Here is a 26,379-nt window from a genome sequence, read left to right as displayed (position 1 = left end):
AAGAGTGATTAGTCTATGATTATGATATGGCTTAGGAGAAGATCTTTTCATCGAGACAATGGAGTCTACATCACTCCCTGGACCTCCCTTGGTTCTCGATGGCCCAAAGCTCACCGAACCGACTCCCCTCGGTTTCGACCAGCTTACTCGGGCTACCCGTCTCAACAACCCTCCCCTTGTCCATCACAATGACCGCATCAAAGAAGTCCATCACCATGTCCAAGCGGTGAGACACCATGACAATGGTGTACCGCCCGAACTCCTCCTTGATAATTTCCTGCATCAACCGATCGGTCGCATGATCGACGCTGGAACTGACCTCATCCAGCAGCAGGATACCACCGCTGCGCTTCTTGTACTTGGCGTCCTTGACGCGTCGTCGGAGGATGGCTCTTCCGAGGCTGAAGAGCTGCTTTTGGCCTGCGCTGAGACTATCCGCGGTCATGCCTTCGTGCAGGCCGCCGCGCTCCTCGACGAAGCCGGAGAGCTGTACGGTGCGAAGAACGGATAGGCAGTCGGCGTCCGAGGAGGAGTTGAAGGGGTCGAGGTTGTACTTCACTGTTGTACCGTCGGGGAGGAAGACTGGGTCTTGAGGCACTGCGATGATGCGTCGACGGAGGGTTGAGCGGTCGATGCGGTGGAAGGGGAGGCCGTCCATCTCGATATTTTGCGATGTGGTAGAGACGGGGTCTAAAAGACGAAGGAGTAGGAGGATGAGAGATGATTTCCCGCTGTGACACGTTAGGAATTGACTCAGCAACGGTTCGAGGGACTTGCCTTCCAGTCCGGCCGCAGAGTGCAACCTTTTGTCCGGGTTGGATGGAGAAGGTGAGATCTTTCAGAGCTAAGCTCGGGGGAGTGCTGTCGCCGTCCGCCGATTTCTCCTGCTCATTGCTGCGATTCAGGTCAGTTCGTGTCTTTGTAACGGTACAGGGCAGATTGTTCACCTGTAAGAGGCAGAGACACCTCGAAGGTCAATATTGCCATTTTCAGGCCACTCTTCCGAGGGCTCAATGTCTTCACTTTCCAGGCTCTCCGGCTTGACCTTCTCGGCAAAGGTCTTGATACGAGCAACCGCGCCGATTGATGTCTCGAGTTGCGTGTAGAAGCGAATCAGCATGGCAATAGTCTCACCCCACGACATGAGAGTAACCAAGGAAGCACCGGTGAAACCTGAGTTGGTCCTCAACTGTGTGGCGAGTGCAACAAGAATGACGGCGATAAATGCGACCATGAGGTGCATAGCGACGACAAGCCATTGCTGGATCATGGCGAGAAGGTAGGCGGGGCGCTGGGAAGTGTCGAGAAGTTGCTGGTTGTGTGCAATGTCTCTATTCGTCCAACCGAAAGCACGAATCGTAGCGACACCCTTGATGGTGTCGAGGAAGTGAGTGCTGAGCCAGGTTAGCAGACGAAGTGTGAAATCAGACTGAAGGGCTTACTAGAGCGGGCTCTTTGACTCGAGATCCAGCAAACGGAGTTGTCGAGACGTTCGCAAGTAGAACTTCTGAACAATCCAGCAGAGTGCAATGACCAAGGGGTAACTGATGGACATAAACGGCGAGGCGACGGCAATGACAGCCCCCATGGCCACGGCGTCAAAGCCAGAGATGACAGCGTTGAGCAGAGCGTTGGACAGCTCATTGTCGATGAGGGTCATATCCTGCGAGAACAGGTTGGTGACGACGCCGGAATCAGTCGAGGTGAAGAAGCTGAGGGGTGCGTTGATGACAGTCTTCAGGGCTTGTTGATGCAGGATTGTGCCAGAGGACGAAGTCATCCAAATGAGCTGAGCAATACCGGCAATCAAGAGAGACAAGAGCTGGAAGATCTTGAACATTCCAAACAAACCAGCATAGTACGCGCTGCTCTTGTGGAGGCTGTCTTCCGTCCAAAACTTCATCCAAATGGTTGGGAAAGTATTCCAGACGGAGTAAAAGGCACAGCCAACAAAGAAGACGGCCACGGCATAAAGATTCAGACTTTTGAAGTAGTGCACGTAGACTTTGACGTCACCAGTTTGTCTTGACTTCTCCATCAGTTCTGCCGCGACGGCTGGTGGACGCTTGGGTCGGGAGCCCGGCGCAGCCTTGTCCTTGGCGGTAGAGGTATCGCCACTTTCTGACTCGGTATCGGAGTCTGTGGCTGAGACGCCGAGGCTGGCGACGTACTTCTTGTCTCTCATCAAGTCTGCGAAAGTTCCCTCCTCAACCAGCGTACCATCCGTTCCGAGAGCAATGATGTGGTCGGCTAGGGGCAGATATTTGATGGCATGTGTACACAGGACAGCCGTTGCCTTACGCCGTCGAATGATACCGTCCAGCCCGAAGACCCGTCTGAAAACCTCCCCAGCCGTATCGTTGTCAAGACCGCTGAGAATGTCGTCGAAGATCATGAGGTCACAGTTGAGATATAGAGCACGAGCTAAAGACACACGCTGTTTCTGACCACCACTGAGCATGATGCCATTGCTGCCAATCTTGGTGTCATCGCCGTATGGGAGGAGTAGCAGATCCGTCTGAAGCATGCATGCCTCGATGATTTCATCGTACCTGGCCTGGTTGAAATTGGAATAGCCGACGATGTTATCCTTGACAGAGCCGTTTGACAGGAAGGGCGTCTGCTCGCAGTAGCCGATGGCCGCGGTTTGTGATGGGACGGATACCAGACCACTGCTGAAAGGCACCTCCCCAAGGAGAACTTTGCAGAGTGTTGACTTTCCAGAGGCGACAGGTCCAACGACGATGGTGAGCTGAGACGAGGGGATCGTGGCAGTAATGTCGCGGAGAACCGTCTTGTCGGCAGTCCACCCAAAGCTTCCATCGACGATAAAGATTGAGGCAGCCGCACCCTTGCTATCTAAACTTTGGCGCCTGATTTTGTCCAGCGGCCTCAACGGAATACCCTCCAGGTTATCCCTGAATGTGGTGTCGTCCGAAGTTCTGTCATTTGACCCCGATGAAAGGGACGATTGTCTGAAATCGACACGAGAGTTCGCCTCGAGAAATTTCTGGATGCGATCGAGACAGGTGAAGCCAGCTATGACGGAGGGAACCATCTGGAACAATTGACCCAAGGGCGCATTGAGCAATACCAAGAACGAGAATGATGTGAAGATGGTGGTAGTGTCGAGGCGGGAGGCGGCGAATGCAAAGGTGATTGCCGGGGAAATCATGTTGGGCGCCAGTGCTGCCAACGCGGTGACAAGGAGCATCCATCGAAACTGGGTACCGTAGTGAATCTCCTCGACACGCATCTTCTGTACGAACTCAGCGACGGGTGCTGTGATGCCGGAGATCCGCAAGTACTTCATGTTGGAAATGACGTTGGCAGTGAGACCGACGCGCTTCTGGATCTGGTTCATCCATCGAGCCTGTCGTTCGCCCGTGAAATTCGCAGCGACGACCATCACTCCAGCGCACACCAGAATGACGAGGATAGGGGCAATGAAGGAAACGCCTAGCTGACGCTCCAGCAGCCAGCAGCCGAGGGCCACTTCAATGAGATTGGCCCAGAACTCGTGCAGGCCGTAGAAACCGCGGATGATGCGTTCGATGTCGGTACTCATTAGCGTGACAGCGGCTGCATCACCAGATGCAGTGATATCGGCCTCTGTCGTTTTCTTGTAAATCACTGCGGACAAGCAGCCACGGGACATGTAAAGAGATCGCTGCGAGAAGTAGTTGTAGAGCGCAGTGGAGACAGCAATGCCAATGTAGATCATGGCTGCAGCGCCAATGAGACCATAGCCGGTATTTTTGGGCGCCTCAGGATCCTGAAGATGCACGAGGAGGCTCTGGATGAAGAAAGGCTGACTGAAGTTGAACCCAATCAGTGCGATTCGCGGGGCTACCGGTAGAAGCAATGGTACAGCCAGAGCTTTAGCAAGAGCCTTGGCGAGCCCGTACCTCTGCCCGCGATAGGTGCCCTTCTCGAGCTCTTGATCTAGTGTGATTTGCATCGTCTCGGCAATCATGCCTTGGTCAAGAGAATACAAATCACGGACCGAAAGAACGTTGCGATACCCGTGAAGGAACAGGCGATTGAGCCACCAGTAGACTCCAAGGCTGAAGAGACCGCTCGTCTCCTCGGGGCTGTGCTCGTCCGCCGTCCAGCGAATCCATCGAGTCTTCTTTTGAGCTTCAATGAGGAGGATGACGATCTTCACAGCTAGAGATGTTGTGAACAGCCGGGCGAAGAGTTGGGTCGAGAAGGTCCTGGCCATCAACCAAGACGTCCTTGTCTGTGCGATGTCGAAGAGGACTTGGAGGAAGACATAAGCCGTCAGTAGTATTGATGGCCGGGGTGCTCTCGAATGCTCAAGGTAGGACAAGGCGAGCATGAATAAAGCGGCGACGAATGAGAGAGCCGACGCCGACACGGCGAATCCATCGACTCTGGATCCATTGGTGGTTGTCTGGAGAATGAGAAGCACGGATTGCAGTGTTGCAAACACTGCGATTGTGGCCTGCAATCGATGTTAGTATCGTGGCATACTGGTATTCGGGTATCCGGATTCCGGCCGCTATCAACGTACCAGTTTTATTGATTGAACAAACTTGGCGCCGACGATGCGCGGCTTGTTGGAAAGATACGCGATGCGAGGTAATGAGAGGGCAGCGAAGACAGCTGCGGGAATGATGGCAAGAAAGATCCTTTCGAACCGAAGAGTGAAGTCGAAGTTACCACGGCATCCTTCCACACCGGGCCCAAAAGTGTCGTCGTTGAGACACCTCGAACTCATGATAGGACGTTCCTGGCGCAATGGCGGCTGATGTCACTCTGCCTTGAGGGTACCGCGCCCGTGGGAGTCGGGATTTGAAGGCTAGTTGAACCTAATGCGGGAAAGAAATAGACGTGCTTGACTTGCAGAAATCGGAATGGTGGGCAGTTTAGAGATGGTATTGTATGCCTCAGGGTCCAAGATACCAGTCCAGCCTTGGACGAGGCTTGTGGATAAGCTTAATATCGATGTCGGGATGATTGCCAACCAAGATGACGATGTTTAGTGACTCACGCATCAGCATGTAAGAAAGCGCCCGCTCTCGAAGCGACGGTACAGCAGGACGAAGCTCACACGCGGTCTATATGACAATCTTGACGAGGTCTGGCCAACCACAGCAGAAATAACTGACCTGCGATTGCGTCTTACTGGGCGGGCGGGCTTGACTGCAAGACCGCGGCGTCGCGGCCTCTTGATGAGGGCACCAAGACGCGCAACGCCGCAGGCAGTAACACTGCTGCAACGGGCATCCATGCCACGGCGCGCAGGTGGAATGCTTGGAAAGGATGCCTTCCTCGATGACTGGAGTCGACTGCGAGTGACGAATTGACGGTAGCACCGAAGATGACCAGCATCAGCGCGAAGACGAAAGAGGAAGGTCGTTGGCTATGGTCTGGACCCTTTGAAGACGGCAGTGGGGACAGCATGGATTGGGCGAGAAGGCGAATCGAATCGCTTGTGTTCCTCAATTCAGGCAAACCGTTGCGCTGCAATGGCGTCCCGCGAGCCGAGAGAATAGCCCGCAAGGCATCGCGACGCCAAGTTGGTTCCTGAGCGTTGGATACGAGCCTTTGGTGTGGATACAATGCTTAACCCAAATCGATGGTCGACAATACAGACGTCTTTTCGCAGGTCGAGTCGCCGACCGTCCATTCGAGCATCGGGGTTCTGACTCTAAGCCTTCCGGGTTCGGCATCCTCTGCCCCGCTTCATCCGAGATCGCCGTCTTCCGGACATTTGCTGGTGACTCTTGAGCGGCGGCGAGAAATGTCGCGAGTGCCCGCATCGCCGGTGGGAGTGAGGACTCGAGGAGCTTCCAGTCATCGAATCCACGAGTCGGGGTGCATTTCCGGGACGGATGTCGGGCAATTGCTGACGAAGTTAACCAGTCCAAGTACGAATGGAGTCATTCGGTATCGCAACAGCCAAGCGGTGAAGGCGGGACGCGTCTGCATGTTCGTTTGGTTGTTCTCTGGCGACGAAGCTGCTGACGAGGCCGACGACCATCGACTTTGACTAGCCGAGTCCCGATCGACGATCATGATGGGTCTGTTGCACGGCTATTATTATTTTTTTGGTTCGTCATTTCGGATTCTTAACGCTTCGATGAGAGTCTTTTTGTTCTCTTTTGGACTATTTCGTTCTTCTAGAGATTGTTGGTGTTGACCGCGAAAGCTCTCGCTCGACAAGGACCTGAATGAAAGAGGAAGCCTGGATGGTGTTTCACGGGAATTGGCCGGGTAGAATTGCACCACAAATGGAGTCTGCTTACATAACCGGGCAGGCGGGGCCAGTGACTAAGCACTGCCACACCTAGTCTCTCACCAGCCTCATCTCAACTGCAAGACTTTTCTCACTAGCCACCGTAAAGTCGAATCACTTTCCCTCCAACACGAAAATGGAGAGTCCGAGTCACTCTCCCGCATCCCCCCGCACGTCACGGTGCTGTCAGCTGTTCCACAGCACTACTTTGCCCTGCAGATTCCGGCCCAACAGCAGCCAATGCTGTCATTCCCCCGGCCGGCACCGCTGTCGGAGTGGACGAACGTTGCGCTGTTAGCAATCGCCAAGTTTCACCGTCAGACGATGCATGGCCTTCTGCCAACGCCGAGGCAGACACACATCAAGAGCCAAGCTGAGCTGAGCTGAGCCGAACCAACTTGACGTTACGTTTTCAAAGTGGACTGATCACATACCCGAGGCTTTAAAAGAGAGCAAGACAGCCAACCGACTTCGAATGGTCTGCAGAGACGCACCAGCCAAACCAAAACACCACGGGCATTAGATCAGTCATCTCCATCCAAACGTCCGGGCTTTGATTCATCCCAGCTGCTAGGTTGGAAGCAACAAGTACCCGGCTGCCTTACGCATACAAAACCGAGGAGATCGTTTATCCAAGACGCCCCGACTCTGCAGAAGCGAAGCAGAAAGAAAGCAGGAGTCAGTTACACCGCAGACGGACATCAAAGACGTCTGATCCGACACACGAAGAGCCGAGAACCACCTGCATTTCGTCATCCAAAAAAGACTGACAAGGAGCACGGCCACCATGTGCATCGTTGTCCTCACCACCGCCCACCCGGACTACGCCCTCATCGTCGTCGACAACCGCGATGAGTTCATCCTCCGCCCCACCTCCCGGCCGCACTGGTGGTCCCATCCGTCCGGCGCCTCCGTCCTCTCCGCCCGGGACCTCCAGAGGGCAGAGAAGGGCACGTGGCTAGGCATCACCAAGACGGGCCATCTCGCCGTCCTCACCAATTACCGCGAGACCAACCTCGGAGATGCCACTCATCCCATCCACGCCGCCCGCAGCCGTGGCGGCATGGTTACCCACTGGCTCGGCTCCGCCCCGACGGAATCCGCCTCCGACTCGGTTGACTCCCTGGTCAAGGACGGCGGCGTCAAGGGTGTGGGCGGCTTCTCCATGGTAGCCGGGAAGCTGAAGCGCAAACGCGGCGACGATGAGAAGCCCGCCCGCGCACTTGAGGGCATCGCCATTGTCTCGAACCGCTGCGACAACTTGCAGGACGTGCCGTGGATCGCCGAGAAAAGGGGTGAGGTCTACGGCCTCAGCAACACGGTGTATGACGACCCGAAGCCATGGCCCAAGGTCGAGAACGGCAAAAGGCTCGTCAAAGAAGCCATCCAGGATGCCGTCTCGAAAGACCTGGACGAAGAGGCCCTGGCCGAGCGCCTTTTCAGCGTGCTCGACACCGACAACCTGCCAAAGCACCCAGATATGAGCCTGGCGGACTACATCAAGGAGCTCAAGCAGTCCATTTTCGTTCCCGCCATTGGCGACGAGTCGCACCGGAAAGCGATGCAGGAGGCAGTGTCCAGGGGACCGGGTCACTTTGCTACGGACGACCAGAAGGCGGCGGAAGGCCTCCAGTTGGGCGAGCGACCAGACCCTCCGGCAGGGGCGAACATGGGCTTCGAGGTTGGCTTGTACGGAACTCAGCGACAGACAATCATCATGGTCGACTGGGATGGCAATGTGTCGTACCGAGAAAGAGCGTTGTGGGACGGCAACGGTAATCCAATTGAAAGGGGCAAGGGCGACGAGGTATTTCGCTTCAAGATCGAGGGGTGGGAGAGCTGAGACCTATCTGGATTAGAAGGAGGCGATCTAGAGCTACTTGGACACTCTTGCGGCTTGTTGAACTAGAAGTAAATATAGAGTGGAATTCACGTGCAGCAGCCATTCTGGGAAGGTGTCGGTGACCAAGCGAGGGAGGTGTCATCGTGATGAGGAAAGGTGCGCCTGCGTCCAAAATCTTGGTGTTTTGATACTGCGGCAGGACCCTTCGCGATAATTAACGAGACGAGAAACCACTCCCTCAAATGCCTCTTGCCTTGGCCGTATCTGCAATAGCAGCAGCTGCTGCAGGAGAAGCGCATATAAATCATCACCACCCTCGACCGTGCACTTGATTTACGCGTAACCCCCAAACCATCTAACGATACCAAAACATCAGAGCACCTTTTCATCTGAAGGCGACGTTTAGATCCCACGGCCTGTTCACCCAGGTGCTCGTCGTCTCGGTTCTCTCAGCCGAATGCTCTGTCGTCTGATTTGAAGCGGAGAAAAATTCATTTCAATTCACCTTTCGTCCTCAACAATGCCCTCCGCCAAATCCGAAAGCGTCGGCCTAGTGCTTTTCTCCCATACCACGAGTTGCATCTCCACCCTCTTCATCCACGTCTTCTCCCTCTGCCAGGCCAACTTGTATCTCTGGCAAGTTTGTGGCAGGACATTGCAAGTTGCTCTTCAGCTTGCTTTCGCTTCTTTTTATCACGTCTATCTCATCATCTCGCAAGCCTTGAGGAGCGCGGCCACTGCTTGGCTGGTTTCCGTTTCCGCCTTTGTCTGGATCATCCCCTACACCCTCTTTCTTTTCGTCGTTTTGTTGATTTCCGTTTTCGTCGTCGTACTGGAACAATGCGAGACCGTCTATCAAATTCTTCGTTCCTGCCTTTGCGGAACCGAGGCTCGCGAGTCTCCGGACATGGCGTCGCCCGACCGATCATCTCTGGCCCCGTTGGACCAGTCCGACGCAACAACGGACCTGACATTGAGCGTGCCGAAGCTATCACCATCGTCGACAGCATCAACGACACTCACGTGGGACCGCCTGAAGATCTCCAACCCCCTCCTGCACACCCTCGCCAGTTCCATCGCCCCATTCCTGCGTCCGCGCAGCCGAGAGGAAATCGAGCAAGTGAAAACCGAGGAAGAGGAATGCCGCGTCCTGTGCGAGGAAGAGTCTCGCTGCAAGGACCAGATGACGGCATCGGCAGCCGCACCCAGGAAGGCCATGGACATGATGGAGCACTACACGTTCGTACAGTCGAACAGTCCGTTTCACCGTCTGAGGAACGCACTGATCGTGCGGATCGTCGCGTCTTGGGAGAAATACCTTACAAGCCCAACGGCTCCGGAAGAATTCCATCACTCACCTCTGGTCAACGCCTCGGAGAACGACGTCTGCCCACAGCACCAAAGACCTCAAGCGAAGTGGCACACTCCCACGTCCGACGCCTCTCAGCAAGTTTCCCAGAAGGAGGACCTCTGTCCAGCAACCCCACCGTCGCCAGCTTCGACGTTCACGCAGTCACCGGCACAGCAGCCTGTCGAGACGATGAGACCCGGCCTCCGCTCTCGAAGCGCCAGCAAAGCGCAGGCTTCTCCTCGTCGGGGAGCAGCCCGAACTCGGTCGCACCCTTCAAGCTCAACCCTCATCGGCCGTCCAGCCCAGGAGGTCGAGACAAGCAACGTATCCCCAAGTCGCGCACAATGACTGTCTTGTCCAACCTCACGGCATCTCTATCGAGATCTTCTCTCACTAGCTTCAGCGGAAGCGACCGCAAGACGTCCAACCGGACGGTGTCATCCCGAAAGATCAGTAGCTCATCAACTCTTACCACCCTCACCACGGACACGTCTAGAGCGCCTACTCCCACGAGCGCTGAGACGAACCCTCTTATCATTACCGCGGCTCAGCCTTCACCGTACTGGACAGGCCGATTTCAATCCCTCCACGATCGATTTCACAACGAAGACTTGCAGCCTCAGTCTCTTGCTATTCTTGTATCAGCCCATGCGTCCAAGTCTACGCTTCTCTCCGCCCAGCGAGCAGCTTATCAGGGCAGGGGCAATCTCCCTCTCAGCACAACTACCGCGCTTGATCGGTACGGCAGCGCTGCCGTCAGCCGAGAGGCTAACCTTTTATCCGACGACGACAACCGCTGTCTGCGCATCTTTTTGCATCTCGACTCGCTCTGCGCCACCCCCGAGGCCCAGAAGAGCCTGCGTGACTGGCAGGAGATTTACGCGCGCAGAAACAACCGTGAGGCACTCCTCCCCAAAGGCGTGAGCATGGACAAGGATAAGGGACTGGTGGCACGCATCTTTGGTGGACGACGAAGCATCGCGGTTGGTCGACCTGAAAAACAGGTTATCGAGGGCAAGTATCGTGCCGTCAAGCGGGCCAGCATTTTTTGAGGAGCAATCGGGCGTCTCTCAACTTTACATGGAGGATTAGTGCGACAAAAAGCATGGATTGGCGTTTTGTTCTGGGACAAACTGGAAGGCATACCGGGAAGGTAATATGGCATTGTTTTACTGTCACGAGACAGTTATCGGGAAGACCTGTACAAAGGACGAGCAGTCCCTGCATCTGTATATATGAGGGCTATGAGAGACGAAAACTCAGCTGTTAGGAACCAATACCCATTTACTTCTACACCGCCCGTTATTCCCCAACGCCTGCTAATGCATTGTGACCTTGTATACTCAGCGCCTGTAACCCTCGGTTGCCCGCGATCTAGTCCTCCGCTTTCTTCCTCAGCTTGAGATAATCCCTAATTTGCTCGTGCTTGCTAGCGAAGAACATGCCCAGCTTGTCGTTGCGCCACACCAACACCCCGATCTCGGCCGCGTAGCCCGCGATATCCTCATACTCCTTAGGACTGTCGAAATCGCGAAACAGAAACCCGCTCGTCGTCGTCATACGCTCCGTCTCCAGCTGCCACAGTCGGATCTGGTCGACCACCGTCGGGGGAAGCACGGGCCGGCTGCGGACCGCGGCCATGCGGTGCATCTGTTCGTGGGCGTGGTTCGCCAGGTACGAGATGATCTGGTCGGCGGTGATGCCGCGCTCGACCGCGTTGCGGATCGAGTTGCGCGTCAAGCGGCCACTGACCATGTCGGAGAACCGCAGCTTGAGCTTGCAGAAGAGCGAGAGGACGGCAATCTGCAGCGGCGTCTGGCCGTAGGCGTACACGCGGTAATTCGTCTCCACGATGATGCTGCCGCCCTTGGCGTCGTCGCTGCCGCCGGGCGTGATGCCGTTCGAAGGACGCGGGCCGGAGGCTGCCGCGAGAGCCGCCGAGAAGCCTGCGCTCGCGCTGCGCAGCGCACTAGAGCTGCTCGTCAGCGTCGTCGCGAGGCGCGTCGGGAAGTATTGGCTCGGCTTGTGGCCGGGGATGTAGATGAGTCCGAAGTCCATCAGGCTTGGCAGCATGTTGCGCCGCTCCTCGGTCAGGGCGTCCGTGTCGTAGGCGCGTCCCAGCTCGAGACTAGCGAGGAGGAACAGGAAGCTCAGCATGTCGGTGCTCTCCATGCCGGCGGAGTCCTGGGCGTGGTCGGTGGCCTCGAGCCAGAGCAGCAGCAGGGTCCAGACCTGGGCGTTGGCCTCCTGCAGGAGGAAGGTGAAGCCGGCCTGTGTGATGGAGACGGCGGAGCCGTTGCGGCGGACGAGCTGGCCGGCGACGAGCAGGTTCTTGACGGACGACTTAGGCCCGCCCAGATCGGCCGAGCCGGGGTTGACGGTGTTGACAATGTAGTGGAGGATGTCGTCCCACTTGCGGCGGGCGTAGCGGTCGAGGAAGGGGACGGTGATCTCGGGCGGGACGGGGAGGTTGGAGGGGACGCCGAAGGAGTTGTGGGAGCCGCCGCCCTCGAGGGCGAGGCGGAGGGAGGTCTTGAAGTTCGTCGTGAGCTGCATCTCCTGCGGGCGTTCCTTGGAGGGGGCCGTGATGTGGACGATGTGCAGGCTCTTGATGGTCGAGAGGGCCATGTCTTTTTGCCTGAAGGGAGTGTGTTAGAGAAGCGTGACGCTGAAAGGGATTTCGATGGGCAAGTACCGTCGCGCTTCTGGTTTCACCCAGAGGTCGAGGTCCTCGAGGGGCATCGGCTTCGGCATGTAGAGGATGGCCATGACTATCGTTTTGGCTGCGTTGAGGTCTCTGGTTAACTGCACGAACGACAGGCTTTCTGAGCAGCAGCATTTTTCTCACCCAGCGGCGGTATCATCCTCCGGAATATGGCAAAGGCCGTCGAAGGCTGCAGATACAGTCTCCTGAACGTGGTGCCTGGCAGCTTCTCCAGGTAGTCGGCCAGCTGGAGCGATTGACCCGAGCTGACCGACATGGTGGGCGATTTCTGCGCGAGGTTGTTTGGCGGAGGGAGGAGGGGAGGGAGGAAGCGTTCGTCGTTCTATTTCGTGTGTTATCTCATGGTTCGGAGGAAGGCGCGAAAGCTGCGTGCGGAGGGAAGCTTGTCCGCCGGCGGCGCGGGCGATCGTTCGAGAGAGGGAATCGAAAGTTGTCGATTTTGGAATTGGGAGTTTGAACGATTATTTGCGACAGGCCGTCATTCAATCATTCAACAGGGATTACCAGGCCAGCGGAACTTTCCGCCTCGGGACCCACTGTTGCCTGGTCTTATCTTATCGCGGAGCTTATCGCTCATCTTATCCGGCGATGAGATGACGGTTTGGTACGCACGTCATATTATTCGCTGAGTGTGCTTGCCTTCAATTGCCGAAGCTCGCCGAACTCACTCGCTTCCGTCTCGAATTTCACAACTGAGCAGCAATTGACCGTCTCTCAAGCCGCTAAGATGCCTCCTAAGATGCCTCCTCTTCGCTTTGTGCGATCTGTGAGTGTCTGATCACTCTATTGGTCCCGTGTTCGCCGCTGATTGACGTCACAGGTTCTCAACTCGTTCTCCAAAGACTCCGGACTTGAGCCGAGGTGAGTTTGATAAGTTGCTTTCCTCGCATTTATTCATGCAACACTGCGTATTCTCATTTACCGCACTAATTCCGGTATTCTATATAGACTGAACGCTGACAATATGCAAGATTGCTAGGAAACAATGTATGGGATTTTATGACTGGGTGGAGATGATGGCTCATCGGCTCACTCAACTGCAGTTTCGGGTGACCGCCGCGTCAGTCGGTAAGGTCGAGTTTGAGCTGGCTATTCAGAAGGAGCACACGGTATGGATTTGTTTTCATACGTACAAGTCTTAAACGTTGATCGATGACAGAACCGCCTGCAAACTATCCATGGAGGCACACTTGCCAGCCTCGTCGACCTTGGCGGCTCCCTTGCTGTCGCGTCCAAGGGTCGTTTCATGACTGGCGTCTCAACCGATATCAACGGTCCGTACCCGATTACATCTCATGCGCAATGAATCCTAATCAGAACAGTCACATACTTGAACCCGGGAGGCACACCCGGTGATATCATGACTGGCACTGCCATCTGCGATAAGAGTAAGGCCGCTGCCCATCTCATTCACAGTACCGGTTGGTCAGGCTGACATCCCGCAGTGGGAAGAACCCTCGCGTATACCACCGTTCAGTTCTTCAATAAGAAGGGAGAACTCGCCGCGAGAGGAAGTCATACCAAGTGAGTTCAAGCAGTTGTGGTTCAAGTTGAGTTGGCGATAAGACGCTGACACGTTCCCAGGTACATTGCGAAGACTTGGGCATCTGAAGACTTTGTTGCGCCTGAAGAGTACGTTGCTGAGGAGGAGAAGTAGATCGTTAAGACAATTTGCCGTTGCGATTAATAGAAGACTATTCTGGCGTCATTGCTAGCAGCAAATTCCCGCAAACATCTTTCCAGCAGACGATGACGAGATATGCCGCGTAATGAAATGAAGCAACCCTTCTTGTTCTTCCTCTGTTCGGAATATCGCCATACCTAGCGATATACATGCATATCCATTCCCCAACAGACCGTGAAATACGGGTTTTGGTTGTTTTGTCGCAACTCGCAGATCGTCTCCGTATTCAGACACTACAGCTGTTTAGGCATCCAAATTATCTACATGTGCATCGTCGGTTCCCACTCCTGACGTTGCAAACATGATGGTTAAAGTGGAGGAAGGATTCAGGATGAAGTCGAGAACGCTCCGACAACTGCCGACCTTCTCAATGCATGACAACTCTCGTGTTCGCCACGCAATACAATGCAGCAAGCCTTCCTCTTCGGCTCTAATCAGTCCATGAAACTACGTGGAAAACGCATGCTGAATATGATCATCCAAAAAGATGCCCCAATAAGTTTCTAAGTAGCCTTAGTGTTCTTTGAACCCTTTCCGTCAAATAACACTGACAGAAGAACCCACATCCTGCGGAGGCACCAAATCCTCCTTGGTGCTCTTCATTTCTGATTTTTCTCTTCAGTTCATTACGACTTGAATATGGTGATTATTCACCTATCTATCATGAACATGCCGGGTGGTTTCACCTTGAACAAACTTCGGTACATGGTATTTTCAATAAAGACTAGAGCATGTAGGGCAATTCCCAATGCAAGGCAGTAATGATCAAGTATTGTGTTCCGGCACAACAGCGCCTGCCAATTCACATGTTTCTCAGTTTTGTCTACGGATGAACATAGCCCTGCGTAACGCGGCACAGCGCCGAGTTCCCGAAACCAGTTGCGGAGCAGCGCATATTGAAAAGCCATTAACACTTCGTTGCCTCTACGTTCGCAATCGAATCGTACAGAAGTAAAGTCAATGTGAGTTACTGTTATCTTTCTGGCTATAAGCTCGCACTGAGGCACTAGTTTGTTTAGAATCTTGAACCGCTGCTGACGTGACATGGTCAGTATCGCCAAGGCCCTATTGCCTGATGTGGTCGCAGCAACACTGCCATCTAGTCAGCCCAGCCTGGACCTCCAAATCCGTTGGCTTGCACTCATTGAGACTGCGGAAAAGGGAAATGGCCAGGAAGATCCTTTTCTTCTTTTGAAAAGGCGGTGCATCAGGTTTCCTCACTCTCGCTAGCCGCTGGCTACACCTCACAAGCCTCATCGCCAGTCGATCTCTTGAGTCTTCAGTGTTTTATGAGAATCGGCTCAAGGGTGCCAATGAAACTAATAATAATTTCTGCCCAAAAGCGGTTGTCTCCTACGTCAGTCTACCACTAACACATCCGATGTATTGGTGGAGGCAAGCCAAGAATCAATTAAGCTTGAATTTTGAGTGCTCTTAGCCTAGGAACCGGAAACGCCAAAAGAGCCGGACGTGGATGTCAGCCACCTGCCGGATTGTCTGAAAACTTGTACAATGTAGCATATCGTTATCCGTACCATGTACACCAAACACCCCAATCATGCCTTCGCATATCCCATTCGCCAATAACGACAACGATCGTCACTCGCGATTGACGGATTCCTACCCGCGAACTGTGTACCGAAAATAGAGGCGCGGTTGCGTGTCACCGCCCCGTACGTCAAGTAAGAGCCCGCCATGTGCGCTTCCTTGTGGTGCTTGTGTCTCGGGCAGTGATTGAGATGGGCAGCCGACTTACACTTCACTGAGATGCAAGGGTCGACGTGCAGCCATTTTCTCTTGGCTTTCGTCTTTGATTTGCTGCGTTGCTTTCGAAGGAATACGGGGTGTTGGTACGGGCGACCGACCGACCGGGGTTAGCGGCAGCACAGCCGTCGCCCGGCTGGGGTGATAATTGCAGCCTGGAGCGGAGATGTTAGATGCGAGACAACCAAGGCTATTGGCTCATCGCCAAGGTTGATTTCTATCGCGGGAATTCCAGTCCGAGGATTACTTAAGGCTTTCGCTCTCCGCGGGTTGATGTCTTGGTTATTCCTTGGTTATCACCGGCGTAAGAACATCAACAGCATCAACGACTATTTTGACGCCGCGATATCGACAGTTTGACTGATTTACATTTCGACATCGGAGGCATTTGGAAGATAATAGGAAAACATGGATTACGGAGTCAACCTGGACGATCACTACAAATACCTCAAAACCCTGATCATCGTCAGGATCGTACTCACCGCGGTTGTTGTTATCCCGGTTATCTTCTTTTTCGTCAAGTTACTCCGAACGCCTGGATACCGCCATGATACTACTCGACGCTGGGTAGACTACACCACGGCCGGCTTTGGCCTGTGGGCATTGTAAGTCAGCAAAATTTCACTATGCCTGTGTTCGACTGGGAACCTTCGAGGACTTAGCCACCATATCTAACTCATCGTCTTCCAATAGGGTACACATCGCCCTGATCATCGCCTGGGGCTTCCAAATTCCGACTATCGATTGGAGCATGAGATGGGACGGAGGAGACTTCGTCCGAGTCGGATACAGAATCATCCGTACTTTCTTGAACATCGAGACCTGGTTGACATTCTGGCTGCACATCGCCACCTTCCTGGCTCTCTTCTACATGGCCCATGCCCTCACCCTACTCCGGACCGGCAGCGAGCCCGATTCCAGCGCCTTCCGCAAGGGCCGTGGCTTCGCTCTCGGTGGCTCCATCTTCGCCGTACTGATGTCGTTCACAATCTTCTGCCTCGACATGAGCATCTCGTACACGAACTACTCGTCCGACAGCGACGCCCGAGAGATGCGGAGACTGGTCGGAACCATCTTCGTGCTCACCTGCCAGGCTATCCTCCTGGTCATGGCCATCAGCTCCGTCGTCTACTCCGCCAAGTCCCGCAAGAAGGCCCGCGGCACTGCCGTGCAACAGGTGCGTTTGTCTTCAACACAACTGATAAGACCAGAGATGCTGACAACGTATGCGGATAAAGTCCGGTCTGATTCTCGTCGTTTGCTCTTCGCTCTTCCTCGTTCGCCAGGTCTGGGAGCTGCTGGCTCTCTTCTTTGGAGGACGCAATCTGACTGGCAGCTTTATGGCGACCTTCTTCGTCGACCTAGTCTTCGGGTCTTACCTCGACTTGGTCATCTTGGTGCTGCTCTACATCTTGGCCACCAAGGCGTCGTACTCAATGTCGAAGGTCCAGTACCGATCTAAGGTTTCGACCGAGAACTTGGATGCGTAAAGCTTTCGAGTACATCCGGAAAATCGATGACGATTGTACCACAAGACGTGGATTGGCTTGGGTAGATTGAGTACTTATTATTTACTTATTTGTACATGGATAGCTTCGGAGTTGAGCTGTCTGTTTCAGACTCGTGGATATTCGATGATGCATGGGATACTAGGAGTTACGTGGCATGATACCATTTAGTTTAGACAGTCATACATGCCTTTTAATTGGGGTCCTTTTTAGCATTACTCTCTTGCACTATGCCGAACTGGTGAAGATGTGACAATCTCGACCGAAGTCAGGGTTCAGCATAATGTTGGACGGGTTGACCGACGTGTGATGGGGGCCACTGAGGCTAGTAAACAATAGATGTGGCGAGGCTTGGCTGATTCGACAATATCAGATGGTATGCATGGCCTAAGGTCATTATTTGTAGATATACCAAATCATACATGTACCACATAAGCCAAATAAAGAACCGCTGACAGCAAGAAACTTGACGTCTGCTACTTACCAGGGGTTTTGCGCCTATGGGGTCGAAGCTGTTGTGACTTGTTGGACCAACAATGAGCAAACTGCATACAGCCGCACCAACATGGGCGCCGAGACTTGGGGGCAGCGTTTTGAAGATTGCTTGCCCCCGCGGTGCTCCTCCAACAATCCCCTTCTCTGCTATCACACCCAAAACTTCCTCTGTTCTAGTCACGACACTTCGCCATCTCAATACCGACGTCTAACTCGGTTCAACAAACAGTCAGCATCACGCTCAGAAGATGAAGCTCATTGCAAAGCTGAAGAGCAAACTCCAGGCTCGTTCTCGGGCCTCCGAGAACACCGCCGGTAAGCTCTCATATGTTGATCGATGGATACAGCTACCGTCATCTCCTATGCGTCCCCTTCCGGCGTGAAGCTAACCTGCTTCTCTCCAGACAACCAACCTTCTGATCAGCAGGCGACTCCCGAGGCACCTACTGAGAGCAGTGCTGGTCCGTCCGTGACCGCTCCTGTGGCCACTCCCGACATCCCTAAGACTGCATCTCCTGATGAGGATCCAGAAGCCCGCAGAGCTGCAGCGCGCGCAGAACTCCGGGCACTCCTGGCTGCACATTCTCTGTCTGCAATGGAACACGAACGTATTCACGGCAGACCCAACAATTGCACATGTTCAAAACCAAGAAGGCGCGTCGAAATCTGGCCGGCTGAACATGGTTTGAATGAAGACATCAATAACAGCGGATACGAAAAGCTCATTACCATTGTTGGGGATCCGGCCCTTATCTTCGTCTGCGAAACACGGCTCTTGGGTCTAAACTACTGGCTGGTGAACGCAACAGAACAGGATATCGCAGAGGCCAGACAGTTGCCAGAGGTATGATTGCCAAGAAACTACCAAGCTTTGTTATTTAAGCTGACAAGCTGTCTAACTTTCCATTTCCTCAGGTCGTGTTTGTTCTGTGGCGTGAGACCTGCCCCCGCCACTCAAATCCTGACTGGCCGCCGCACAGCTTGGAAATCGAGCCAGAAGATCCGTCAGCGAGATTGTACTACGCCGCTGGAACAATCAAGTGCCGTATTGATGCGGAAGTAGCTGTGGGGGCATTTCACAAACTGATCGAGATCACGCGTGGTAAGACGCGGATGAACCCCGTGCGTTTACCAATAGAAGAAGGCGTCTTCTATTGGGAGATCTATCTTCGAGTAGAAGATATTTTTCAGGTACAAAGCTTGCCAGAGGTGTGTCGAACAGCAACTGACGTGCTGCCACGATCGCTTACTTAATTACCCGACAGATATTGGTTGTCAACCTCGCAGTTGCTGATGCTGGTCAACATCCATACTCTGACGGGGCGTGTCCTCTTTGGCCAGTTGTACGGCGAAGGGTCAGGGCCATTGAAGAGATCATGCGTGGGCGTATTAAGAATATCGAGAGGCGCGTTGACACCACGACCCCCAGGTAGTGATTCATGGTTATCGTCGGATTTGTTGCAACATTTGGGCAAATATGAGTGATCTAAAGTTGAAAGCATTTAGTCAGTATATGAAACTTACAGAAGTTGGTTATCTCGTTCACGATATGAGCGTTTCTCATCTCACTGTGTGCAAGAATCACGACGGCGGCGAAAGCCAACTTGGAATAAGCACAGGCAAGAGCGGCTCATCCTAGGCCCCCCAAAGATAATCTCCATTTCCTGTTTGGCAAATTTCTATTCTCGTATTCAATGGCCTCACGGCCCTCAAGGTAGGACCGCTGCATTTGCGTCGCATGGCCCCCGCCCCCGAAGGGCATCACGCGCATGCGGCATACGGATACGCGCCTCTGGTGATGTAGTCAAGCCAACAACATCAGTTGAGTTCATTTATGTGAGGTCAAATCAATTTAGAAGCACATACTTTGTTTCTGCCCCAACCGTCTGATGGGATACTGCTGCGATCAGGATGGCTGGCATTGGGGTCTTAAGGGAGTCATATTTTCTGCCTGGGGGCCAGGAGGTAAAGGGGGCATGATGATCAAGCGCCGACGAAAGTGCATTTAAGAAGGTTTGCCTTCCTGAATCCAGGCTTAGGTTCCTCATTGAATGAATAGCCAAACATAATAAGCATCACAAGCATCGTTGATACATCAGCCCTTCTTCTTCTGGTTACCAAATACTCCAGCAATCACCCGAAAACGTCACCAAGCAACTATGCGCCTTGGACATGGGAACCATTGGATATTCATATGGGCAGGCTTTATTACTTTCTGCTTGCTCGTCAAGTCGCAGGAGTGTCCTCCAGGCCAGTACTGGTGCCACGACCGCTGTGGTACAGATCTAGATACCTGCTGCGAAACGCCCAACTCACAGAATAACCTTTGTGGGCCAGGTGTGTTTCGATGATACTGAATCATCTTATGATACTGTACTCATGCGTCACCAGGCACTATATGCTGTGGATTTGGATGCTGCCCCAACGACACTTTCACCTGCAATGCCGACTTCAGTTGCACTGGCCCAGATGGTGTCGTCATACCACCCGCACCGAATCCAGATGGCATCGACAACCCGGCAGCGACTTCCTTTGCAACCCAAAGCCAGCCTACGACTTCTCCGACTCCAGTCAACACAGATGTGCCGTCCGCTTCTTCAGCTACTGGAGACCCGGTAGAGACTGCTCCTACATTTCACAGTTCACCTGTCATTTCTCCAACAGAAGCCAACACCGATGGGCCATCAGCTTCGGCATCCTCCAGAGACGATTCCGCAGGAGCCAGCACGACTGAAGCTGCCTCAAGCGCAACTGATCAAGTTGAGACTACGGGAACCACAGGAGCTAATAGTGTCCAGACCTCGGCGGCAGGAAATGGTGACAGCTCCCATGTAGCCACGACGGCATATCCAACGTCAGACGTCTCGGCCTCGTCTAGCACTTTTCCATCTTCTCCATCACCGGATAGTCCCGTTAGTCATGGAGCAGTCGTTGTAATTGGAACAGAAACAGCCACACTTCCCAACGTCAATTCCTTGACGACTTTCGTTACTCTGGGTCACGCCTTCACTCTCGCACCCGCCCAGCAGACAGATTCTGGACTGATATATCCAACCATGGTCATCATTGGATCCGAGACCGCAACGTTGCCTGTCGTGTCCCAGGTTACCACACTCATCACGTTAGGGTCAACTTTCACGTTAGAGCCCTCGGCTCCGTCCACGTTGAGCTCGAGGACATTTCCTACTTCAGTGGCTTCACCTTCAGTCACTGTCAGCGGGCCTTCGAGCATAACCTCGGACACCACAATCGAGGAAAGTATCTTACCCTCCGACGTCCAAGATACAAGATCTCAAGCGGATGAGCCTGTGAAAACCACCACAACTACATCAATACAGCCTTCGTCAGCGCAATCCGAGACAGAAATTCGGACTGCAACAACCACAGGACATAACACAAATCTGGCAACATTCACTCAGTGGCCGGAGAATGCCGTTATTACACCGATCGAGGTGGACATCAAAACCCCAGAGCCGTCAGACGATGATGATAACGGCGCTTTGATCCCTTGCGCTTTGTGGTTCTTCTCTGTAGGTCTGGTTCTATTGAAAAACATCGTTGAGTCTAAGCTGACCAGAGTTTTCATCCTCAGATTTGCCTCCGATTTGATGCTATAAACATTCTGGGATGGAAGATGATCTTGCCTCCCGGCATCTATCTCCCGTACGACGTTTTCTTTCTCTTCATTTGATACTAGGCCTCCATGTTATCACGAACAGCCCGACTTGCTGACACTAAGGCGCGACTGTAGTGGGCCCCCTCCCATTAAACTTATCAAGCTTCCCCAGCCGATCGAGATTCATGGCGAACTCCCACCATGGCCCAAGTTCACGTAAGGTCTCACGTACATGATTATGACGGTTGAAGCTGACTTATTCGATTTTGCCCTACCAGCGTGGGACAAAACCATATTCCAACATTCCCGTCAGAGCCCGAGCCTACCGAGTGCGAGACTAAGACCGCATCCCTTTGCTCTGCCACCACGTCTTTCGTCGTCTCTACCGTGGACGGTGCACTCATGACAGTATCTTCAATAGTGCCTGCTCCTACATGTGGAGAAATCCGCGGCTGCTTGGTCAGAGATTCCACTCACGAAGCAACAGTCACGAAGACGTCTGAGTGTGAAACTGTGACTGCCACCGATGTTTTCGTCACATGCAGCGGAACTACAGCATGTTCGACAAGGACGAGGCTTCCAAAGACGGGCTGCGATGTAACGGCGACGACAACAACCATCTCTTGTACACCAGCACCCACGGGCAGCAATCGACGCCAGGCCGATGAAGCTGGAGCCCCCGCTTGTCCAATGGCGGAAGTATACATTGTCTGGCCCAGAGACGGTACGAAAGCCGACGAGACGGCCGCTATACATGAAGAAATGATCAGGGCTCTACCAATCGATATTCGAATAGAGGTCTCTGATACGAAAGACCTTGGGGTCAACTTCTGGCGAGTCTCGTTAGACGAGGATCAAGCCGAGACACTCAAGAACATAACGAATGTAAGTGAGACGACAGTTTGTGTGGCCAATGCTCGTCGTATTAACTGAATTGATTCAGGTCGCATCGGTGTATCGAGAATGCATATCAGGATGTCAAGACCCAACCATACAAGTACTGGAACCAATACCAGAATCAAGCTTTGCATGGAGATACCAGAATCATTATCTTCAAAACAGCGAAGATGCTCCCATGGGAGATCACAAAGCACAAATGGCCTACATATCTGCAAACGAAGGCGCCACAGACCTTAAATTCAACGAACGCTACTTCTTCGACGTCAGCGCTGGTGAGGACATACCTGTTTACATTGTGGATACTGGAGCACAGATGGATCACACCGTACGCTTTCCACTTCTAGCATTGGAACATCTTGGTATGTATGTACTGACTCATCAAAAGGAGTTCACTGAGCGCGATAACATAGCCGCTAAAACGGAATTCATGTTTGTTGGCCAAGACCATGATGGCAGACAACCACGAGACGACTCTGGTGTTCCAGGGAATGGTATCTGCCAAAACCCGAAGGACAAGGTCAGATGCAACCCGCATGGTACCGCCATGTTAAGTATCGTGGCCGGTGCTCACATAGGCATCTCCAAGAAGATCAAGCCAGTTGTAGTGCGTGTACCACGGCGGAACACGCTCGGCGGAGGCGCTTCCGCAGAACATTGGCTGCAAGCTTATGCCATGGTCGAATCTACCTTCTCGGACGAGAGCACGACAACAAGAGCGATTCTTTCCCTGTCTCAAGGCCACTCCCTTGACGGCTTCTGGATCAATTGGAAGAACGCAAACGGCATAGGAGCCGAGTCAGACACGGGCCCGACAGAAGAAGCACATGAAGCCTTTCGCTTGTACAAAGTACGTCTGCACCAAATCTTGACACGTCTCATTCGCAAAGGAGTTTTTGTTGTCACTGGTGCTGGAAACAGCGCTTTTGTAAGTCGAAAATACAGTTCCATCCAATATTCGAAATGATCTAATCTGCAACGTATAGATGAACGTATGGCCTGCCGCCTTTGGAGGCTCAACAGTCCTTGTTGGTACGCCACAGCATCGTGGTGACTGGTTACATATTCCAGAATTGCTAGTTACTGGAGCTGCTGACGTTGCTACGGGCAAGAGATCGTGGATATCCGGATTTGACCCAAACAATGACCTCCCTCATATTTACGCGCCAGGATACAACATCATCGTTGCAAATGGAAACAAAGGCAAATGGGACACAGACGGACCTAGCTATAAGGATTCTCAAGGTACATCGGACTGTAAGCAGCAACTTTCTCGTGGCATGGAGCGTCGAGCTAACATGGGCTCCAACAGCAACCGCCTACGTAGCAGGACTTGCTGCTTACTTCTTGAAACTCCATCAGCTAGGCCAACTCGGCCCCGACGCCAAGGGAAACCCCCCTGACATGAGCCCAGGCGGGCTGAAGAAATACATCATCAACAACGGCTGGGTCAGATCTCCTCAAAATGAGGGTGTCTTGGGAATTTGGAACGGTGCAACTATTGCTAGTCTTGAGCGAGAAGGATACTGCCCTTACATTGCGGGAGCTACGAACTTGGTCAGACTTCGCCGACAAGAGGGTGCTTCAGTGTTGACTGGTCAATGTGTACCCGGCACATCTCCAACTGCATCAGCAGGCTCTCCGAGCAAGTCTTCGCCAACGACAAGTACAACGTCTGCGCCTACTGGCTTTGTTTGCACCGATGATACGGCTGACAAGTGCTCTCCTGCCGTCATCTGCAGCGCTCCTCAAGTCAACGGCTGTGTCGACGGGAAATGCGTCTGTGTCTTTCCCGACGTGCCGCCCAAGAGAACGACCACAAGTCAAACCACTCTATTGACAATCACTTCTGACCCGGCCTCCCATACACCAACACCGACACCAACACCAACACCAACACCAACACCGACACCGAAACCGTCACCGTCACCTTCACCGACGCCGCCAGAGAAGCCGAAGGCACCACTGGAAGTTGGCGAGCGCCAGTGCAATGATGCAAGTGTTTACATGGGCAAGGGCGATATCCAAGAAAGCGAAGTACAGAAGATTGCAGTAGGTCTCTGCGCACGAGTCTCAGAAAGCGATGGGCGCCTTATGAACGCAAAGTCGAAGCTCCAGGATGCCGCTTGGACGATTGGTGGTGTTCCATACTATGCTGCGGTTAGTTGGAAAAGCGACTGCCAGATGGCCCTCGACAACGTGAACTCTTTACGCCCGCTTGGAGAGCAGGGGGACTCTTGTGATGAATTTCTGTTTGAAAACTGGGAAGAATGTAAGTTGTCGCCGACTCCAACTTGGGTATGATACGACGTACAAGCACTAACATGAGCACAGGCAAGGGTAATCAGGGTCGAGGCGGACACATCGATGTTGGATGCGTGAGATACGAATTCACCCCGAGGAAAAGGCCGTAGGAAGGGGGCGGCCCAAAGATTAACACGGTTTGTGACGGCGAGAGGGGGCTCGTCTCGATACTGATAGGCAAGAAAGATATGACAATGGACTCTGAGGCATTGATTTCATATGAATTTAATCTTTCATCCGCAAGCATATCGGCAATTGTAAAAGCAGCACCGATTATGATGAACATGGAACTCTTTTTGTGTACGAAATTGGCGCATCTCGGCCGAGTTATTCGACTTCGGAACTGTCATCTACTCTGACTTCAGAGGCTTCCTGCCATAAATCGAGTACCTAGAAGGTGTCAGATAAAGCCTCCATAGCCGACGTGGGAGTTAGACTTACAGCGGCCAGTATGCGTGAATGCTCTTGTCCTTGAATTCCTTGCGACACAGCGCGTTGGAGAGAATGACTTCCTCCTTCGTCCATTCATGAAATCTCGTCAGCATAGCCATGCAGAGTCCATCCCAACCCGCCACAATGTTCTCAAAACTCCAAGCCCCGATCTCTTGGAACCTCTTGTCTCTGGGCCACGTGTTTGTTGGCCATTTGTACTTAAGCACCTTGACGTCTTCGAAACCTGCACGAATGAGGACGTCCTTAAAGCTGTTGATGTCAATGGTTGGTCGTCCACCCTTCTCTGAGGCCTGTTGAATCAGACCAGCAATCTTCAGGATCTGCGCGTCTTCCTTCAGAGTGCCATCATCACTCATAGGCTTGAGTGGTGTCTCGTTGAATTCGACATATCCACCAGGGCTCAGATTGCTATTGACGCATCAGTCAGCCTAAGCTTGCCTCGCCCTTCGATGCAAACGTCTTGAAAATCGCATCAAAAGCTGAACTTACTCGAAGCACTTCTTTGCGTAGGCGTCCCAATCATTGATGCATCCGTTCATCATCCGGCTGTGGATGTAATCAAAGGGCTGTGAGTACGTCCAGGGCTCTTCGAGATCATCGACCTCGAACTTGACGTTGGGGGGCATGCTGAAGATCCGAATTAGCAGTCAGTCGCTCTCATCGAGCCTGCAAAATTGTCTTACAACTCAGGGAAGGTAGCTGAGAGGTCAAACCCAAGCACTTCGGCATCTGGGTGCTCATCGCCAAACTCGACCGCCCAGATTCCGGTGCCTGTCCCAACATCCAATACTCTTCCAACTTTAGCATCCTTGTCGTTAGGAGGAGCGTTCCCAAGCTTGTCGTCAAAAGTCAGGAGGAACAGGTTGTGTTGGAGGTCTTTTCACTGTTAGACGGTCTTGATCTCCAGGCATGATTCCAGTCGCTTACCCAGCCGGTCGTTCTCCAGTTCATCGTTCGGCAAGTTGTATTCTACCAGTTGTCAGCAGCCTCACTTCGACGCCGTATGCAGACAAATTGGAAACTCACTGCCATCCTTGTATGCATGGTAAGTTCTCCCGTTTTCCTGCCGGTAGTTGAGGACTGACGCAGCAACACTTGTGCTTGATGATGCCAAGCTCTGCGAAGAAAATTAGACCAAGATGGTTGATGCGGCGGGCCTCATAGTTCTCACCGATGCTCTGTCAGATGCAGCGTCGTCAATCACGGGCTGTGTTTATCGTAAGCTAATGTGGGCGAACAGGAGTCGCTAAACCGGGAAAAAGCATGTACCGCATCATCTGCCGCAATAACGACTTCATGGTCCGGGACCGTCTCTGCGGGTTCGGCGCGAGACATTTTCAAGGCGTCAGGTTCGCAGAATTGAACCAAAAATTCGGGTATTCTTTTGGCAACGTTCGCGTAATCGCGAAGCGACAATGTCAGTGATATTTAACGGCCCAAAAATGGTGTTCCCCCTCCCTTCTCTGGCTCGGAT

The 26,379-nt window shown here is 53.2% G+C and overlaps 8 protein-coding genes across 8 annotated transcripts; 5 read left to right on the top strand and 3 right to left on the bottom strand.

Moving 5' to 3' along the window:
* Positions 1-70: 70 nt before the first annotated feature.
* On the bottom strand, positions 71-4,744 carry CkaCkLH20_02442 (ABC transporter; the record flags this gene model as incomplete). Its single annotated transcript, XM_038885161.1, has 4 exons — positions 71-731; positions 948-1,394; positions 1,443-4,468; positions 4,538-4,744. The coding sequence occupies 4 exons, from the start codon at positions 4,742-4,744 to the stop codon at positions 71-73; spliced, it is 4,341 nt and encodes a 1,446-aa protein (XP_038749949.1).
* Positions 4,745-7,052: 2,308 nt separating this feature from the next.
* Positions 7,053-8,108, top strand: CkaCkLH20_02441 (uncharacterized protein; the record flags this gene model as incomplete). Its single annotated transcript, XM_038885160.1, has 1 exon — positions 7,053-8,108. The coding sequence occupies one exon, from the start codon at positions 7,053-7,055 to the stop codon at positions 8,106-8,108; it is 1,056 nt and encodes a 351-aa protein (XP_038749948.1).
* Positions 8,109-8,628: 520 nt separating this feature from the next.
* On the top strand, positions 8,629-10,511 carry CkaCkLH20_02440 (uncharacterized protein; the record flags this gene model as incomplete). Its single annotated transcript, XM_038885159.1, has 2 exons — positions 8,629-9,364; positions 9,421-10,511. 2 exons carry the CDS (start codon positions 8,629-8,631, stop codon positions 10,509-10,511), a joined length of 1,827 nt encoding a protein of 608 aa, XP_038749947.1.
* A 322-nt stretch (positions 10,512-10,833) lies between these two features.
* Positions 10,834-12,440, bottom strand: CkaCkLH20_02439 (putative transcription factor tfb2; the record flags this gene model as incomplete). The annotated part of the gene is made up of 3 exons (XM_038885158.1): positions 10,834-12,097; positions 12,155-12,242; positions 12,308-12,440. 3 exons carry the CDS (start codon positions 12,438-12,440, stop codon positions 10,834-10,836), a joined length of 1,485 nt encoding a protein of 494 aa, XP_038749946.1.
* A 447-nt stretch (positions 12,441-12,887) lies between these two features.
* Positions 12,888-13,841, top strand: CkaCkLH20_02438 (thioesterase superfamily protein; the record flags this gene model as incomplete). The annotated part of the gene is made up of 7 exons (XM_038885157.1): positions 12,888-12,950; positions 13,005-13,045; positions 13,164-13,293; positions 13,344-13,458; positions 13,507-13,572; positions 13,630-13,708; positions 13,769-13,841. The coding sequence occupies 7 exons, from the start codon at positions 12,888-12,890 to the stop codon at positions 13,839-13,841; spliced, it is 567 nt and encodes a 188-aa protein (XP_038749945.1).
* A 2,199-nt stretch (positions 13,842-16,040) lies between these two features.
* CkaCkLH20_02437 (uncharacterized protein) lies at positions 16,041-17,122 on the top strand (the record flags this gene model as incomplete). The annotated part of the gene is made up of 3 exons (XM_038885156.1): positions 16,041-16,237; positions 16,326-16,809; positions 16,871-17,122. The coding sequence occupies 3 exons, from the start codon at positions 16,041-16,043 to the stop codon at positions 17,120-17,122; spliced, it is 933 nt and encodes a 310-aa protein (XP_038749944.1).
* Positions 17,123-17,883: 761 nt separating this feature from the next.
* On the top strand, positions 17,884-24,562 carry CkaCkLH20_02436 (uncharacterized protein; the record flags this gene model as incomplete). Its single annotated transcript, XM_038885155.1, has 9 exons — positions 17,884-17,950; positions 18,040-18,479; positions 18,551-18,737; positions 22,268-22,476; positions 22,537-23,076; positions 23,135-23,180; positions 23,229-23,405; positions 23,461-24,420; positions 24,483-24,562. The coding sequence occupies 9 exons, from the start codon at positions 17,884-17,886 to the stop codon at positions 24,560-24,562; spliced, it is 2,706 nt and encodes a 901-aa protein (XP_038749943.1).
* Positions 24,563-24,802: 240 nt separating this feature from the next.
* CkaCkLH20_02435 (uncharacterized protein) lies at positions 24,803-26,240 on the bottom strand (the record flags this gene model as incomplete). The annotated part of the gene is made up of 8 exons (XM_038885154.1): positions 24,803-24,842; positions 24,894-25,313; positions 25,395-25,532; positions 25,589-25,781; positions 25,833-25,874; positions 25,932-26,022; positions 26,077-26,112; positions 26,175-26,240. 8 exons carry the CDS (start codon positions 26,238-26,240, stop codon positions 24,803-24,805), a joined length of 1,026 nt encoding a protein of 341 aa, XP_038749942.1.
* Positions 26,241-26,379: the final 139 nt, after the last annotated feature.

Source organism: Colletotrichum karsti (assembly GCF_011947395.1).
Source record: "Colletotrichum karsti strain CkLH20 chromosome Unknown Scaffold5, whole genome shotgun sequence".
In the NCBI taxonomy this organism is placed as follows: Eukaryota; Fungi; Ascomycota; class Sordariomycetes; order Glomerellales; family Glomerellaceae; genus Colletotrichum; species Colletotrichum karsti.
Note: the sequence above shows the minus strand (reverse complement) of the source record. Positions and strands in the feature narration are given on the sequence as shown.